This window comes from Acomys minous, assembly GCF_964271855.1.
Source record: "Acomys minous genome assembly, chromosome: 11".
NCBI lineage: Eukaryota > Metazoa > Chordata > Mammalia > Rodentia > Muridae > Acomys > Acomys minous.
The window spans coordinates 61,900,720-61,915,862 of NC_140492.1; the positions used below are offsets into that span (position 1 = coordinate 61,900,720).

Here is a 15,143-nt window from a genome sequence, read left to right on the forward strand (position 1 = left end):
CACAGGGCAGCTCACGACTGTCGGCAACTCCAGTTCCAGGGAATACAGCATCCACTTCTGGCTCCTGCGGCCACAGACACATGAAGGCAAGCACTCATACACATAAAACTAGACAATGTTACTGTGCACAGCTCAGTACATACATGGTACCAAAGTCAGCAGCTGTGCCCCTGCAATGAGAGCAAAATAAGCACATGGCACTCTTCCCATATAGACCAGTGTTCCCTAGGACGCTCGTCTCCTGTTAGTAATAGCCAGTCCTCATAAGCTATTCTGTGACAACATTATGGAATTCTGTGTGAATGATTCTATAGAAATCACAAGTCTGTATTTCTTAAGAACAAGAAGATAAGCCAAAGATAGAACCAGATTCAAAAGGAGCCTTGAGACACCCAGCCGACCAACGACAACTGCAGCCGTTTCTTAAGGAGATCCACTTTACTCTTTGGCCTCCTTCCCTGTGCAGGGGGAACTCAGGCCACAGAAGTCCCTGCTTTCTTCTAAGTCAGAGAGAAAGAAATGGAGAAAAGGCCGGGTACTCACCAGTGTTTTGGAGTAACCTGGCTCAGACTGATAACTTCATCAAGGATCTCATTTTTAGCTTTTTCAAACAGTTCATTCTAGGCAACAAAATACAAGTTAGGATTGTCTCCAGACACGACACTTGTCCTGTCATGACCTTCAGGAGGACACACCCACAGGGCTGCCAACTAAGTTTTGGGTTGAAGATGCAGGACTAACAAATGACTGTCTAGTCTATTTAGGAATGTCATTATTCAGATAAGGACTGAGGATCAGACAGTGTCCACCTTTTTCAATTCTGACTGCAGTTTTTTAACAGACATTTCTACATAACAACTGCTAAGGAACTAACACAAACAATTTAGTGATCAGTAATAGTAAGTTAGTGCTGAGTCTTACAACTGATGCTATTTTAAAATCAAAGAAAAACAACGTCTAGTTCCCATTAAGTAGACTCTACATATTGGTAAATATCAAGAAAGAAAAAAGCTAATGTATAACTAAAAAAAAATTAGATTATATAGGTATACATCAATAAGACTATTAAAGAATATTCATAATTTTCTCAGAAGACGTTTAACATCTTTCTACATATTTAGATTCCTAATTATGTTAAAATGTTATAATTTAAATTATTGTAGAAAAGACAACTTGTCTTAAGTAATTATCATTAATATCACAGCAATTTAGCTCGCCAGATCAACAACAACTCTGTAAGGACACAGTAAAAAGTATGTGCAAGACGGTGGGGCACTCAGATTATTACCCTGTCGAGCTCTCGCAGGCGAGGGTAGTTATTCTTCCACTCTGTCTCCAGGTTAAAGCGTGTTGCTGTGGAGAAAGAAAGGTGCTCAAGTCTGATGGCTTCTTGTAGACGCGGTAGTTGAAGGCTAGTCTGTACTCTGTAATTGGGAACCTCGGTCTAACGCTATGTAACATTGGCCCTTGTTTTCTCTTAAGTGGAAATGAAGAAGACAACACAAAGTTGCTGTGGCACCAAGTGGGACAAGCAGTAAGTAACCTTTCCCAGTGGCAAGAAGGGAGGAGTCTGCTCTTACTGTTCTATGGCTGCACAGACTTGGTGCAGAGAGGGTGGGCATGGGACGCAGAGCAAGGTGGAGCTTCCCAGAGCCTCCCTTCTTCCTGTAAGGGAGAATCCAAGTTCTCGACAGGCTACCAAGCTTTCTCTAAGTACTACTGCACACCTGCTGCTTCTGACAACGCTGTAACGTTGCCTCTGTGAGAGAAAACCAGCTCTGGTACAACTGAATGCAGCTTGTCACATGGCTGGGTTTGTGGGCTCACTTTAAGAAGCCAGCTTACCTTTGAAGCTATCAGCCTGTTGCTCAACTGACTCTCGAACCATTTTCCAAAAGCAGTCCGACACAGCAAGGCTGAGATTTCTCGTGGTGACCTGGTGTGCCTTTAGCATACTTGTCCTATAGGAGACCAGAGCTAAAGCGTGTCAGAATGATAAAGGAGCACTTCTTCACACTCACACTGCCCAGTAAAACTTTCTGCAAGGAGAATGGGTCTATCCGAGCTGTCCAGCATGGAAAGCATTAGCCACATGTGCTACTGAGCCCTTGAAGTCTGTAGCAGGTGCAGCTGAGGGGCCAGCTTTTGTCTGCTGAGTGCATACGACTAGTGAGCACCACATGGACAACAAGGTTTTATAGGGTCATCACTTTCTTTCTAATAAAAACAGGGCCTGCAGAAACTATCCTTGCTTCTGTACCAATCTGGAGGCAAATGGCTTCTATTTCCAGAACTCCATGTGAAAACTTGTAGTGTAAATCAATTGCTCTTTTAGTCCTTCCACTTTGTTTTATGTTTCAGTGTCTTATTTTCTGTCAATTTCTTCCAATATCTAATTAGGGATATCCTGTTGCCACCCACCACTGCAACTTTTTCTATTAATATAAGAGAAATATACATACATATTTTAAAAAATTAATTAAAGAATCACTTTGTAGGGAAAACAACATAAGAAGTGCAAGAGTTGTCTCTCAGTCCACATCTGCAGAGGCAGTCTGTCTGTCCTGCCATCTATGGGACCACTGAGAGGCTGCTTCCAATTCTGTCCGTGAGTCCTCAAGGCCAGCCTCACTAGACACAGACGGGCAGCCGTACGCTAACTGCTACTGACATGGTAGGTAAAGCTGAGGTGGTTCTGTGTTAGCTATGCTCTCCCTGCACAGTCTTTGAATATTGTAACATGACACCTACTTTAGGAGTTTTGAATTCTGAAAAAATTCTTCTTCATATTCTCTTATAGCTTCAATGCTTTCAGAGCTGTTTCCTAGGAAAGATGGTGACCACATTTTCACCAAGAAAATTAATCTTTATTATCTGAAAACAACAAAAACTAAAAGTAAGTTAAAACAAGCCATCTTTGCATACCTTTTCCTGTTACAACAGCAAAATAACCCAGAGCTTTCATTGGGAAAAGCTTGCCTTCAATTATCTGTTGTATCTATTTTAATAAATAGGAAAAATAAATGTGAAATATAGTCTCATTTAATTTTTGAAAGAACATGCAATTAAAAGAAAAACCAAAATATTAAAAAACTCTATGTGTATCCGCATACATACATCTGTTCAAAAGCAACATAGATGTGTTTTGATTGTTATTTAATGGAATTGTACTTAGCTGCACTATAAGTAATGTCTATTAAAATTTGTAAGCCAAGATTAAGACTTGGAATGATTCGTAGTGCTTCTGAGTCAAACCCTGGTTGGCGTTCTTGCTCTACCACTTACCAGCTGTGTGATCTTAAGTAAAGGAGTTAATTTTAACAAAGGTTATAGAGGTTATGAGCTAATGACCCTCAGCACAGTGCCTGGAAGAGAGATGCAATCAATAAATAGCTTCACTACTTTTTCTTCATAGTTTCATTGAATATTTAAAAATTAAAGTTATCCTACTAAGTTAAAGAATTACATTTTTTTTATTTGATATGCATGTGTGAGCGTGTATATGCAGTTCAGAGGCAAACTGTGGAAGTCAGTTTGTGGGTTCCAAGGAGCAAACTCAGGTAAGATTTGGCCACAGTGCCTTTACCTGTTGAGACATCTTGTGGGCCTTGAGTACCTAAATTCTAGCCAAGTTGGATTGTTTTTTACTCATTTCTCCTCCTATGCCTACTTAAAACAACATATTTTGGATTGGTTTTCAACTCTTTTAAGGACAAAAATCCTTTTCTGAGTGTGGTAAAAACTATGGAGTCAGGACCCAGGAAAACGTATATTTACATAAGTCACATTCACACACATTCATACACCATGTGAGAATTCCCACTTCTGGAGGCCCATTTAAGTAACACCGAGTAAGAAAAGTTAAGTCTGAGCTAAAACTGAGTCTTTGCCACAGGAAGGCCTGAAATAAGCCTCAAGTGCATCTCATATGAAATTCAAAGTGACTACCCCAGAGAAAAAGGAATGAAAGCAACAGGGTAGGAAGAGGCTGAAGATATAGCATCTACCTTACTTTTTTCTCTATCGCACAGGACCAATGACACAGCAATGCTGCCTTGCTCTTAAAAATAAGGCAGAGAGAGGCGGAGGCTCAAAGACAAGTCACCACAGCAAAGCCCGAAAGCACCTACAAAAGGCCTGCTAGCCTTTGCTTCACAGTCCTGGGCAAGAAATGTGCTATGTGCTGACCAGTTTTCTTCTGAGAAGTTGAAATTTTGGTACTGCCTCTCTGACTAGCATCTGGAAGAAGGCTCCTGGAAACATGAGGAGGATGCCTCTAGATGGTAGCCCATGCATCTTCTCCTCATGGCTATGTAAGCGTCTTTGAAGCAAGTGTAACTATGTGGCAAGTGTTGTGAGTCCTTTGAGGGAATCAGTGCCCTGAGGCTGGTATGTCTGGGGACACTGACACAGAGGCAGAGCCTCACAAGGTTAAGGTGGGAAAGACAGACATCCCAACCAGTAGCAGTGGGGGATGAAGATCTGACACCACTGTCCTACAGGGAACTGTAGACTATGAATTTATCATTTGTATACATCACTTGGGGCCCGGGAACCATCCTAATCATTAATCATTGTGCATTATTGACTTTCAACTCATCATAACCTATGAGATCATATCATACATGTCTTCATTCCACCAATTAGGAGCCTAGAGCACCAAAAAGCTGAATAACTTACCCCAAGATCTCACACACAGAGCTAGCAAATGGTAGTGCCAGGACACTGCCACTGTGTACCATAAAGAGTGTGTCCTAAGTCAGATCTGCACCCAGAAAGAACTTTAAAAAGATTTACAGAACTCATATGGAAAAGAGAAGGCCTGTGTGATCTCTCTCTCTCTCTCTCTCTCTCTCTCTCTCTCTCTCACACACACACACACACACACACACACACACACACTCATTCTCACAATAAAGAACTTGCCCTCACCCTGCTTGGGCTGGCTACATTTTTTTCTGCCAGGTCCACTTTGGTCAAAACAAATATGGTTCTTCTTCCATGCGGATCCATTTGACTGACCAGGTCTGTAACAATGCTGCGCTCAGCATCTACAGATCCATCTGAAAGAAGGAAAATGCAGTATAATAACTACAACCTTGACTGGAAAAATTCAGTCTTAATACATTTACTTTAGAAACGCAGCCAATAGTAATTGCAATGATGACAACAGTGAAAAATATCACAACTGCCCAGCTTCGATGCCATTTATTGGTAAGATGAATGAGAGAGGTGGGAAGACATTTGCCACGTGTGGTTGTCTGACACGCGCTGCAGCAATGCTTCAGGTGCTACGGGGACGCATGGACTGCAGTGAGACTGCTGGGATTTACCTTGAATGCACAGGATGATGGCGTTAGGATTCTGCATGTAAGCTTTGCTGATACTGAAGATAGTTTCCTTTGTGTCAGGAGCCATGCCTGATGTCACAGTCTTGAAGAGAAAGGTTTTACATGTCACTACAGATGCTTCCACAGTCAGGATGACACGAGACACATCTGCGCGTACTCACATTAATGACGCCGGGCAGGTCCACGAGCACCATCCTCTGCAGCCCAGGGCCTTTGACATTTAAAGATATGGTCTATTCAGGAAGACAAAAGTCAATCTCTTGGGGTCTGAATTTCTTAGGAATATTTCTGGTGTTAAATATTCTGAAAATTCTCTATCTTGTTCATTCAGATAATTATTTCAGAAAAAAAAAGTTATTTTCTTTTGACCTCAAAGCAATTATGCTAGAAAATTCTTTCTATATGATACGCTATTTAGACCATGACCCAGGATCCCAATTACAATTATCATTTCCCCAAATCATAGCTGAAACGAATTGGCAGCCTTACCTCAGGGCTCACAGTACAACCTTCTTTCACATTTTTCCTCATTCGGAGTTCAATTTCATGTCTCAATGCTGCAAGCTATTAATGGGAAAGAGCAAAGTGCTGAGACAGTACTCATGACAAACATTCACTGTCTTAGTGTGCAAGGGGTTAGAGAGAGAGACGCAGACGAACTTAAGATGAATTCTACTTACATCTTCCTCCTTGGTGAGATCAAACTCCCGAGAGCTGTCTTTAAACAAGGCTACATGGTGAGGACCTTCGCTGAGAGTCACCTGAGAGCACAGAAACAGATGCACTCAGAACTAATGTTAGTCCAGGCAGAACAATCACTGCGCCTTCACGCTGTGCTCAGGTGTGCTCACCATGGCTGCTCTGCACTGTCCCACCATGCTGCCACTTTGCCACAAGACTGGTGGCTGCTCAGTCTTTTATGACCTAGAGTGCTGCTAGCCTCCTCTCTCCTCCAGGCAAAGGTCTACAGACCACTACGACCAGAAACTGACCCTCTACAGTGTCCCTTTGAAGAATTGAAAGAGAAGCCAATATTTAACTTGAGATGAATTCAGGGAGAAGACAGTTCATGTAGTCACCATTCCTCAATATGTTCACTACACAACAAGTGTTACAGATGGGGACACAGGGCTGACCACTCCTGTTTCAGATGTCACTCCACACAGACAGGCAGAGTGCGGTTCAAGTTACGGTACCACAGCACAGACTGGACCTGGCTACCTGGAGCCGAGAGCAAACCTATCAGGAGAGGCAGCATGGTGAAGTATTTAACATGCAATGACAGTGAGCCATTTTACAAGAGCTTCTAAACTTAATATTCCTTAATTTTTAGTGTATACATTTCAAGGTATCATAATTACACTGTTTAACTTTGAAAATGTATTTGCTTTCACTGAGACAAGCTACTACTTCAATTTCATTAGTCTGAGGTAACACAAATAGGAGTTTATCAAGCAGCAGGAGTCCTGATGGACATAAAGCTAATTAATGGCTTGTCTATTTGAATGCAACCTGCCTCCCAGGACAGAGTTAATTTCCTGAAGTACCATGTACACCTTCCACAATTATGGTACCTGTAGCAAAGTAAAAGATGAACTCTCAGTGTTTCCATACTGTCACTGTACATGACAGGAGGCACAGGTTCACGCTGGGCTTCACGTACCTAAACTGGAAGCAGACTAGACTCCCATCAACTATGGTAAAGTGGATGTATAAAGCTTGGTACACTGAATACTACCGACAAATGGAGGAGAAACCACTCTCACACCATATGGCCCGGCTCCCGCCAGACCCCATAGAATACTCTGAGTTATGCTGTCCTGCCCAGTACTCCACCCTGTTGTAGCTACACCCAGCTGTCACTGGAAGATTTTATTAGTGAGCCTCCCTTTCTCACTTTCTACCACAATTCTGATCATACTTCTCGGTGATTCCAAACTTCCAATTCCTAATTACTTAATCTCAACTTCTACCAGATGAATAGGAAAGCAAGCGATAACCAGTCCTCAACCACAGAGAGTCCCTGTAAATGTATGCCCCAGCCCTCCTGGTGGCTTTGGTCTGACTCCTCAGTCATCCTATGACCTGCCTTCAGCCACCACACTCGCTTTAGAACGCCGTTGCTTTTGCCCTCCTGCCTCCGTGTCCTCCTTTCTCCCAACAGCTGATAACCTGGCTATTTATTTCTCCCTGGCTCAGGAGTGAGCAGACAGCCTCCAGCCCTCCACCCTCATCGCTTGGCCCCACAGTAAACTGAGTGACTGGTGCTCAGCCTCCCCTTGCTCCTCGGGTCGCTTCTTCTTTGATACTTTCTTTTCCTGGCTCCGGGTTGGCGCCATGGTCCTGGTTTGGCTTCCACACGGGGCTGGCCACACATGTTCCAGACTGCTTCCTTCCCCTTTAACCGAGCAGGTGCTAGAGCTTTATTCCACTCACTCCTTTACCATCTTATCTAGTATACGTTTCATCTTGATTCCAAAATTTATGTCCCCAGTCCAGACCATTCTCCAACTCTGTACACACAGAACCTATTTATTATTCATCTCCCTTTAGCAAGAAAATCAAACTCTTGACCATCTTTCAAAACCTATGCAGATGTTTCTTTCTAAATAACATCCTCTAATGTGCTCAGGTTAAAACCCAAGTCCTGGTGATCGCTCTCTTCATATCAACCTGTCAAGAAATCCTGTTGGCTCTACTTTAAAACAGTTTCATAACCCCCCAGTTCTTTTCACCCTCATTAGTACTTCTGCATGCAAGTATCCCTGAACCCTGCCATCTGATCCCCACGACTCCACCCACCTTGCCAAATCTTTTCAGTGCAGCAGCCACAGCCTTTTTGAAGGTAACAGAACTCCTCTCAGGACTTCACCGGCTTCCCATTTGATTTAAATAAAAACCACAGTCTGTACACTGGCCTAGCAGGCCCTAGGACCTGCTTATCCCTCTCACCTGTCACTGAGGGCTCCTCACTGTGGTCCATCACACCAGCCTCTTTACTATTCCTCAAATGGGACTACCTGCCCACCACCTCAGGAGCTGTGCACCCGCTACTCCCTGCGTGCAGCAGAAGTATACCAGACGGCAACATGACGCACTGACTCCACTACAGGAAATGATCTAGATGCACTGACTCCACTACAGGAAGTGATCTAGACTCACTGACTCCACTATAGGAAATGATCTAGACGCACTGACTCCACTATAGGAAGTGATCTAGACGCACTGACTCCACTATAGAAAATGATCTAGACGCACTGACTCCACTCCAGGAAATGATCTACACACACTGACTCCACTATAGAAAATGATCTAGACACACTGACTCCACTATAGGAAATGATCTAGACGCACTGACTCCACTATAGGAAATGATCTAGACACACTGACTCCACTATAGGAAGTGATCTAGACTCACTGACTCCACTATAGGAAATGATCTAGACGCACTGACTCCACTATAGGAAATGATCTAGACGCACTGACTCCACTATAGGAAATGATCTAGACGCACTGACTCCCCTATAGGAAGTGATCTAGACTCACTGACTCCACTATAGGAAGTGATCTAGACGCACTGACTCCACTATAGGAAATGATCTAGACTCACTGACTCCACTATAGGAAATGATCTAGACGCACTGACTCCACTATAGGAAATGATCTAGACACACTGACTCCACTATAGGAAATGATCTAGACACACTGACTCCACTATAGGAAGTGATCTAGATGCTCTGACTCCACTATAGGAAGTGATCTAGATGCACTGACTCCACTATAGGAAATGATCTAGATGCTCTGACTCCACTATAGGAAGTGATCGAGATGCTTTGACTCCACTATAGGAAGTGATCTAGATGCACTGACCCCACTATAGGAAATGATCTAGACTCACTGACTCCACTATAGGAAATAATGATCTAGACTCACTGACTCCACTCCAGGAAATGATCTACACACACTGACTCCACTATAGGAAATGATCTAGATGCACTGACTCCACTATAGGAAATGATCTAGACGCACTGACTCCACTATAGGAAGTAATCTAGATGCTCTGACTCCACTATAGGAAGTGATCTAGATGCACTGACTCCACTATAGGAAATGATCTAGACACACTGACTCCACTATAGGAAGTGATCTAGACTCACTGACTCCACTATAGAAAATGATCTAGATGCACTGACTCCACTATAGGAAGTGATCTAGACACACTGACCCCACTAGAGGAAATGATCTAGACGCACTGATTCCACTTGCAATGTTTTCATTTCTTTCTCAGCCTCAGTGTGTTTTACTCCAGATAATATCAAGAGGCCTCACAGTGTCTCCCAGATACCCACAGTGTCTCTGATGTCCTTCCCACCTCTCTCCCTTCGCTGACTCTTTCAACCCTAGACCTGAGTTCCCTGGCTGTGTCCCCTTTAATTCCTACACTGTGTAACTCTAAACACAGTGTAAGAATCCCCCTCTTTAGCTAAGTCTTAGTCCCAACACCGCAGTGGTGCTTCTCTGAGGTCACTCAGTGACACGGCCTCCACTCCTACCTTCACTGGGGAACGTGTCATCATCTCGCCAGATCCTCGTGGGAATATCCGTGCTTGAGCAATCATTTCTAGCACACTTGTTTTTCCAGCACTCTGATCTCCAACCACAACAACCTATCACAAGAAAAGATACCATTTATTAGCATTATTCTTATACCAAATTAAATGTTGACTGACATTAAAATGTTTTAAAATCACAAAAGATGTTTATTATTATTTTTATTTAAAGAATGAGATTTGATGCATGCAGGCACTCTGCAGACACAAATAGCAAAAGTACTAATTGGATCAATTATTTACAGTCAAATTTTTATTTTTGAAAACTATGCTAGTTAAGAGTTATTTCTAAATCAGATCATTAACTGTTCACAAATATTTTCCATAGCCAGTTTACATTTTACAAATATGTTTTGGATTCTATTAGACTAAATTTCATCCATATGTTTACTTTTTTGATGGATATTTTAACATTATGTTAAATGACTGTACAATGGCAAATATCTGACAGTTTTCTTTCAAAACATATATTTACATTTCGAGTCCTCAACATAAGGAGCCAAGCAATACATAGTATTTAAGGTATCGAGGGGTAAAGGAATTAGGACAACACAGGAGAGCACTTTCCTGCTGACAGCAGGTCCGCGGTCTGTGTCTCCTTACCCGTGGCAGATGATCTTGTGTATTATAACTGGCATCATAATCGGAGAGAACATCAAGAACTTCAGAATACATATCAATCAAAGATTTCTGCAAAAAAGCAAAACTCAGTGACAAGAAATCAAACAATAAAAGACCACAGATATACTGAGAGAAAACATAGAAATTCAAATTTGCATTGCTTTTTCTAATTATATAAATGTATTTTCATAGTAAAACCAATCTAAGAATAAATTCCCCTTCTTTAGTTTATTTAGAAATATGCCAACTTAGTAAAAAGTTCATCAATTTAGATTTCAATTAGATGGTCAAAGAGAACCCACATCACTGTCAATGAGCTAACCACTAATACTGGAAGAAAACAGGGGGTCAGGTGACCAAGTGAGTGGCAGTGGAATCACTCTCTGTCAAGTTTCGGGTGTATGGAAGAACAGAGAAAAAAAGGACAGGGTAGAAAAAAAGCAGGAACGCACACACAGCGTGAAGAGAGGGCAGGGCGCACATGCATGTGGGAGCCCGAGGACAGAGCAGAGAAGTGGAGGAGGATGAGTGGGGAGGCTGTTAGAGCAGGGGGCTCCAGCACCTAGGGACGGGGAGGCTGTTAGAGCAGGGGGCTCCAGCACCTAGGGACGGGGAGGCTGTTAGAGCAGGGGGCTCCAGCACCTAGGGACGGGGAGGCTGTTAGAGCAGGGGGCTCCAGCACCTAGGGACGGGGAGGCTGCGATGCAAGTAAAGGACAGCGCCTCAGACTGCCTTTCTCTGGACACCAGGGTTGAGCACAGAATCATGAATACAGCGGCTGCAAGTAAAATATCTAAGGGGCAGAAAAACACACATAGGCCTGAGAACAAAGGGGAACCATCAAGCAACATTTAATGCCAAGATGGGAACATTATGAGCATTTAAGGATACTTCCTCTTAATACACAGAAACACCAACATGGCAGAGAGCTGCCCTCACATATGCCTGAAAATAAATTCATCTCGTTACTATTGTATCTTATTTCTAAGGTAACTGTAAGTCCTAACACTTGAGCATGACTTTTCAGGCCAGGCAGCACTTGTACAAAGAGTGAGGCTTTCACGCTTTGGGTCCTGGTGATTTATAGCCAAAGCTATTAAAGCATTTTGTTAAACTGAAAGACATCTTTGCACCCTGGTTCTAGAACATGCGCCATGATCCACAATGGTTCTGGTATGCTGCAGCAACTCGTGTTTATTTATCCTGAGACACTGATCTAGCAGTAAACTTTCAATTAAAACACATCTGGCTTCAGTCTATGGTGACAGTATGACTTAATTTATTGACAGTGGTAATTAACAGTATGTTGATTACAATAATACCAACATACACTTATTTTAAAAAGTTTATATTAATTGCCATAGTTGACAGCTTACTTTGGACAATAAGTGTTAAATTTCAAAAGTGAAGACAAACTGACGTGGAAATATCAGTAAAGCAACAGTAGCAAGTATTACTTAAGATTCAATAAACTAATAGTCCTAACTTGGCAGGAAGATGGCTCAGCAAGGAAAGACATACACCATGCAAGCCTGGTGACCTGAATTCAATTCCTGGAACCGAGTAAAGGGGGAAAGAAACAACACACACACACACACACACAGACAAACACACACACACACACACACACACACACACAGACAAACACACACACACACACACACACACACACAGACAAACACACACACACACACACACACACACACACACACAAACCATGGCACATACATATATGTGCACATACGATAATTTTTTAAAAAGCATTTAAAAGAATTCAAATTTTATAGATACAGAAATTAAGGCTGAAGATAACCTAGGTATTTTAGGAAAATAGGTTGATTCATAATAAAGTCCTCTTAAAATGAAGATTTTATAGGTATACTATGATGAATTTAGAAACTACTGGCTAGAAGTGAAAAAGAAACTTCACAATTTACTAAATTTTTTTTATCATTTGGGGGCTGAAGAGATGGCTCAGGGGTTAAAAGCACTGGCTGCTATTGCAGAGAACCCAGGTCCACTCGCAGCACGCACAGATCAGCTTACACAACCATCTGGAACTGCAGTTCCACGGGAGCTGACGCTCTCTTCCAGCCTCCACAGCTACCAGGCATGCAGGGGTGCACAGACATGCATGCAGGCACGGCACGCACACACATAAAGCTGTGCTATTTAATCCCCAGTGCCGCTGCCCTGTGAGCACCTTCAGCTTCCTGTGGTGGATGCCCTTGTCGTCCTTCTGCAGCACCAGCTTCCGCAGCTCCTTGTTCTCCTTCTCCAACCGTTCCAGGATCCGCTGGTACTTTAACTGCAACGAGGTAACACACATGGCCTCGTGAGAAACCAAGGGGCTAACAAATAAACAGTAAGTCTAGTTAAAATCTTCCAAAATTCTGAAGTTATATGACTTAGCTGGTTACACTTAAAATTATTATCACATTTAAAAAGTCCCATGACAATGTAGAGAAAACAAAACTATGATTATCCCAAGCAAGCAGTGAATCCATTAGGTTTCCATTATAACTGAGCATTTAATTTAAACATTTATTTGCTTCTCATATTGAAGAACTAATTTTAAAATAAAAAAAAAGTAAGAACTTAAAGAAGTCTAGACTATACTCTAAGAAACAATATTTCCTACAATTAAAAAAGTCTTCAGGCAGGCGTGGTGGTGCATGCCTTTAATCCCAGGCAGAGGCAGGCGGATCGCTGTGAGTTCAAGCCCAGCCTGGTCTACAAAGTGAGTCCAGGATAGCCAAGGCTGCACAGAGAGACCCTGTCTCAAAAAACCAAAACCAAAACCAAAAAAAAAAAAAAAAAAAAAAAAACCCAAACCCCCCCCCCCAAAAAGGAGTTTTCATTAAACAAAGATGGTATGATATACAGCATGAGCGAGAAGCACCCCAGCATGCATTATGTGAGGAGCCCTTTACAGAAAGCCCACTGTAGTACAGGTTTTCCAGGCCAGAAGCTTATGGTTAGGGACCCTGGCAGCTTGTCCTAAGGTCACCTTGTGTGGGGAGGAAAAAGCATTTAAACAGGACTGTCTAAGTAAGAGGCTCACATTCTTCCAGGCTGGGTCAAATGCCCCTGTCTGGAGAAGTTTGTTTGTACTTAAAATTCTGATATAAGAACATGTACTTTAAAGGTTGTTATTTCAAAGTAGCTAAACGCCAACACACTTTGTTTTTCAAACTGGTCATCCTAGCTAGAGAGAACTAAGAATCACACTTCCCTATAGTTATCAGACTGCTTAGATGTACAACTTACATCACAACATGGAAAACATACCTTAAACTTAAGGGTTTAACCTCCCAAGAAAATGCTAAGTAACAGGGAATCATGGTCCTACCTTTGCAGAATGTGCAAATTAAGCCTAATTAAAGAAAAGCATCCATAGCTATATAAAACAGCTACCTGTTTTATATAGAGTAGAACTACCTGGTTGTATGATAAACATTCTCTAGTCCATGAGGATAGGAAAACGCTAACATTTCTTTGCTGTGTAGATTAGCAGTCACTAGCCAAATATAGTTACTGAGCTCTTGAAATCGTGTTTTAGAAACATCAAAATGTCTTTTAAGTATCTGCTATATGTATTATAGGTTGAAATGATACTAATTTGAGACACTTTGCCTTAAATAAAAGACAATACAATTATTTCCATTTTTACCCCTTTAAATGAAAATTTAAAACGTCACATACAGCCTGTGTAATTCTTTCACCTGAGAATCGCTGAGGGAGGATGGAGAAGACTGCGCAGCTCTTCACATCACTGCTCCCCACAGTGTGTACCAACACAAGGCTTGCCGCTGGAACTGCGCATGTGCAGGGTACACTTTCATGGCATATTTCTTTGTCCATATGGAATCAATGTGGGGGAATCTACATTTCTTTCCTTGGCACAAATGTCAACCTGCAGCCACCCTCTAGGAGCGTAAATAGGCTGACATGAATGTCCAACCTCAGGACATTTGTGAATATAGGCAAAACTGTAATTTTACTTAAAACCTTTTAACTGTTTGTGTGTGTAATTTCATTTATAACTTGACTGAGTGGTTCTTCAGTGTGAACCTTGTAGACAACTAGGTTGTGTTACAAAGCCAAAAGGCTGGGCACACTTATGGAGAACAAACAATTCTGATTTTAGGCTGTGTCATAATACATTAAGGGCTTTGAAAACAAAGGCTGCAGCTGGCCTCAAAGGTGAGCAGGCATTTAGGAGACGAAGGCCAGAGAATTTAAGTTCCAGATCAGCTGCACAGTGAGACCCTCTCCCAAACCAAAACCACAGAAACAAAAGAGAACTGCAAAATACCACCAAGATTGTGAGGGCCCTCATCAGAGACTCTGGCTCAGCGGGTTTAGGATGGCCTCAGATTGTGTATTTCTAACAAGCTCCTAAGGAATACTGAAGTGATACGGAGAGTGGGCTCCAAGGGCCACTCTCTCTGAGACCAGGGAGTTTTTTTTTTTTTTAAAGAATAGCTTATTGAGTACACTGGAAGGGAGCAGTGATCTGGGCAGTAAGTAGTGTAGTAACTCTTAATTCATGGCAGAG

The 15,143-nt window shown here is 42.2% G+C and overlaps 1 protein-coding gene across 4 annotated transcripts in view; it reads right to left on the reverse strand.

The window, feature by feature from the left end:
- OPA1 (OPA1 mitochondrial dynamin like GTPase) overlaps positions 1 to 15,143 on the reverse strand; it is a 74,762-nt gene that overhangs the window by 38,238 nt on the left and 21,381 nt on the right. For all 4 annotated transcript variants that reach the window (XM_084802639.1, XM_084802640.1, XM_084802638.1 and 1 more), the window contains 13 exons: positions 12,786 to 12,890; positions 10,565 to 10,651; positions 9,905 to 10,018; positions 6,032 to 6,112; positions 5,841 to 5,915; positions 5,513 to 5,584; positions 5,334 to 5,433; positions 4,933 to 5,063; positions 2,926 to 2,998; positions 2,752 to 2,824; positions 1,846 to 1,961; positions 1,289 to 1,353; positions 544 to 620 (listed from right to left, as the gene is read on the reverse strand). In XM_084802639.1, the coding sequence (XP_084658765.1) occupies positions 544 to 620; positions 1,289 to 1,353; positions 1,846 to 1,961; positions 2,752 to 2,824; positions 2,926 to 2,998; positions 4,933 to 5,063; positions 5,334 to 5,433; positions 5,513 to 5,584; positions 5,841 to 5,915; positions 6,032 to 6,112; positions 9,905 to 10,018; positions 10,565 to 10,651; positions 12,786 to 12,890 (1,169 nt within the window). The remainder of the gene's footprint in view (positions 1 to 543; positions 621 to 1,288; positions 1,354 to 1,845; positions 1,962 to 2,751; positions 2,825 to 2,925; positions 2,999 to 4,932; positions 5,064 to 5,333; positions 5,434 to 5,512; positions 5,585 to 5,840; positions 5,916 to 6,031; positions 6,113 to 9,904; positions 10,019 to 10,564; positions 10,652 to 12,785; positions 12,891 to 15,143) is intronic.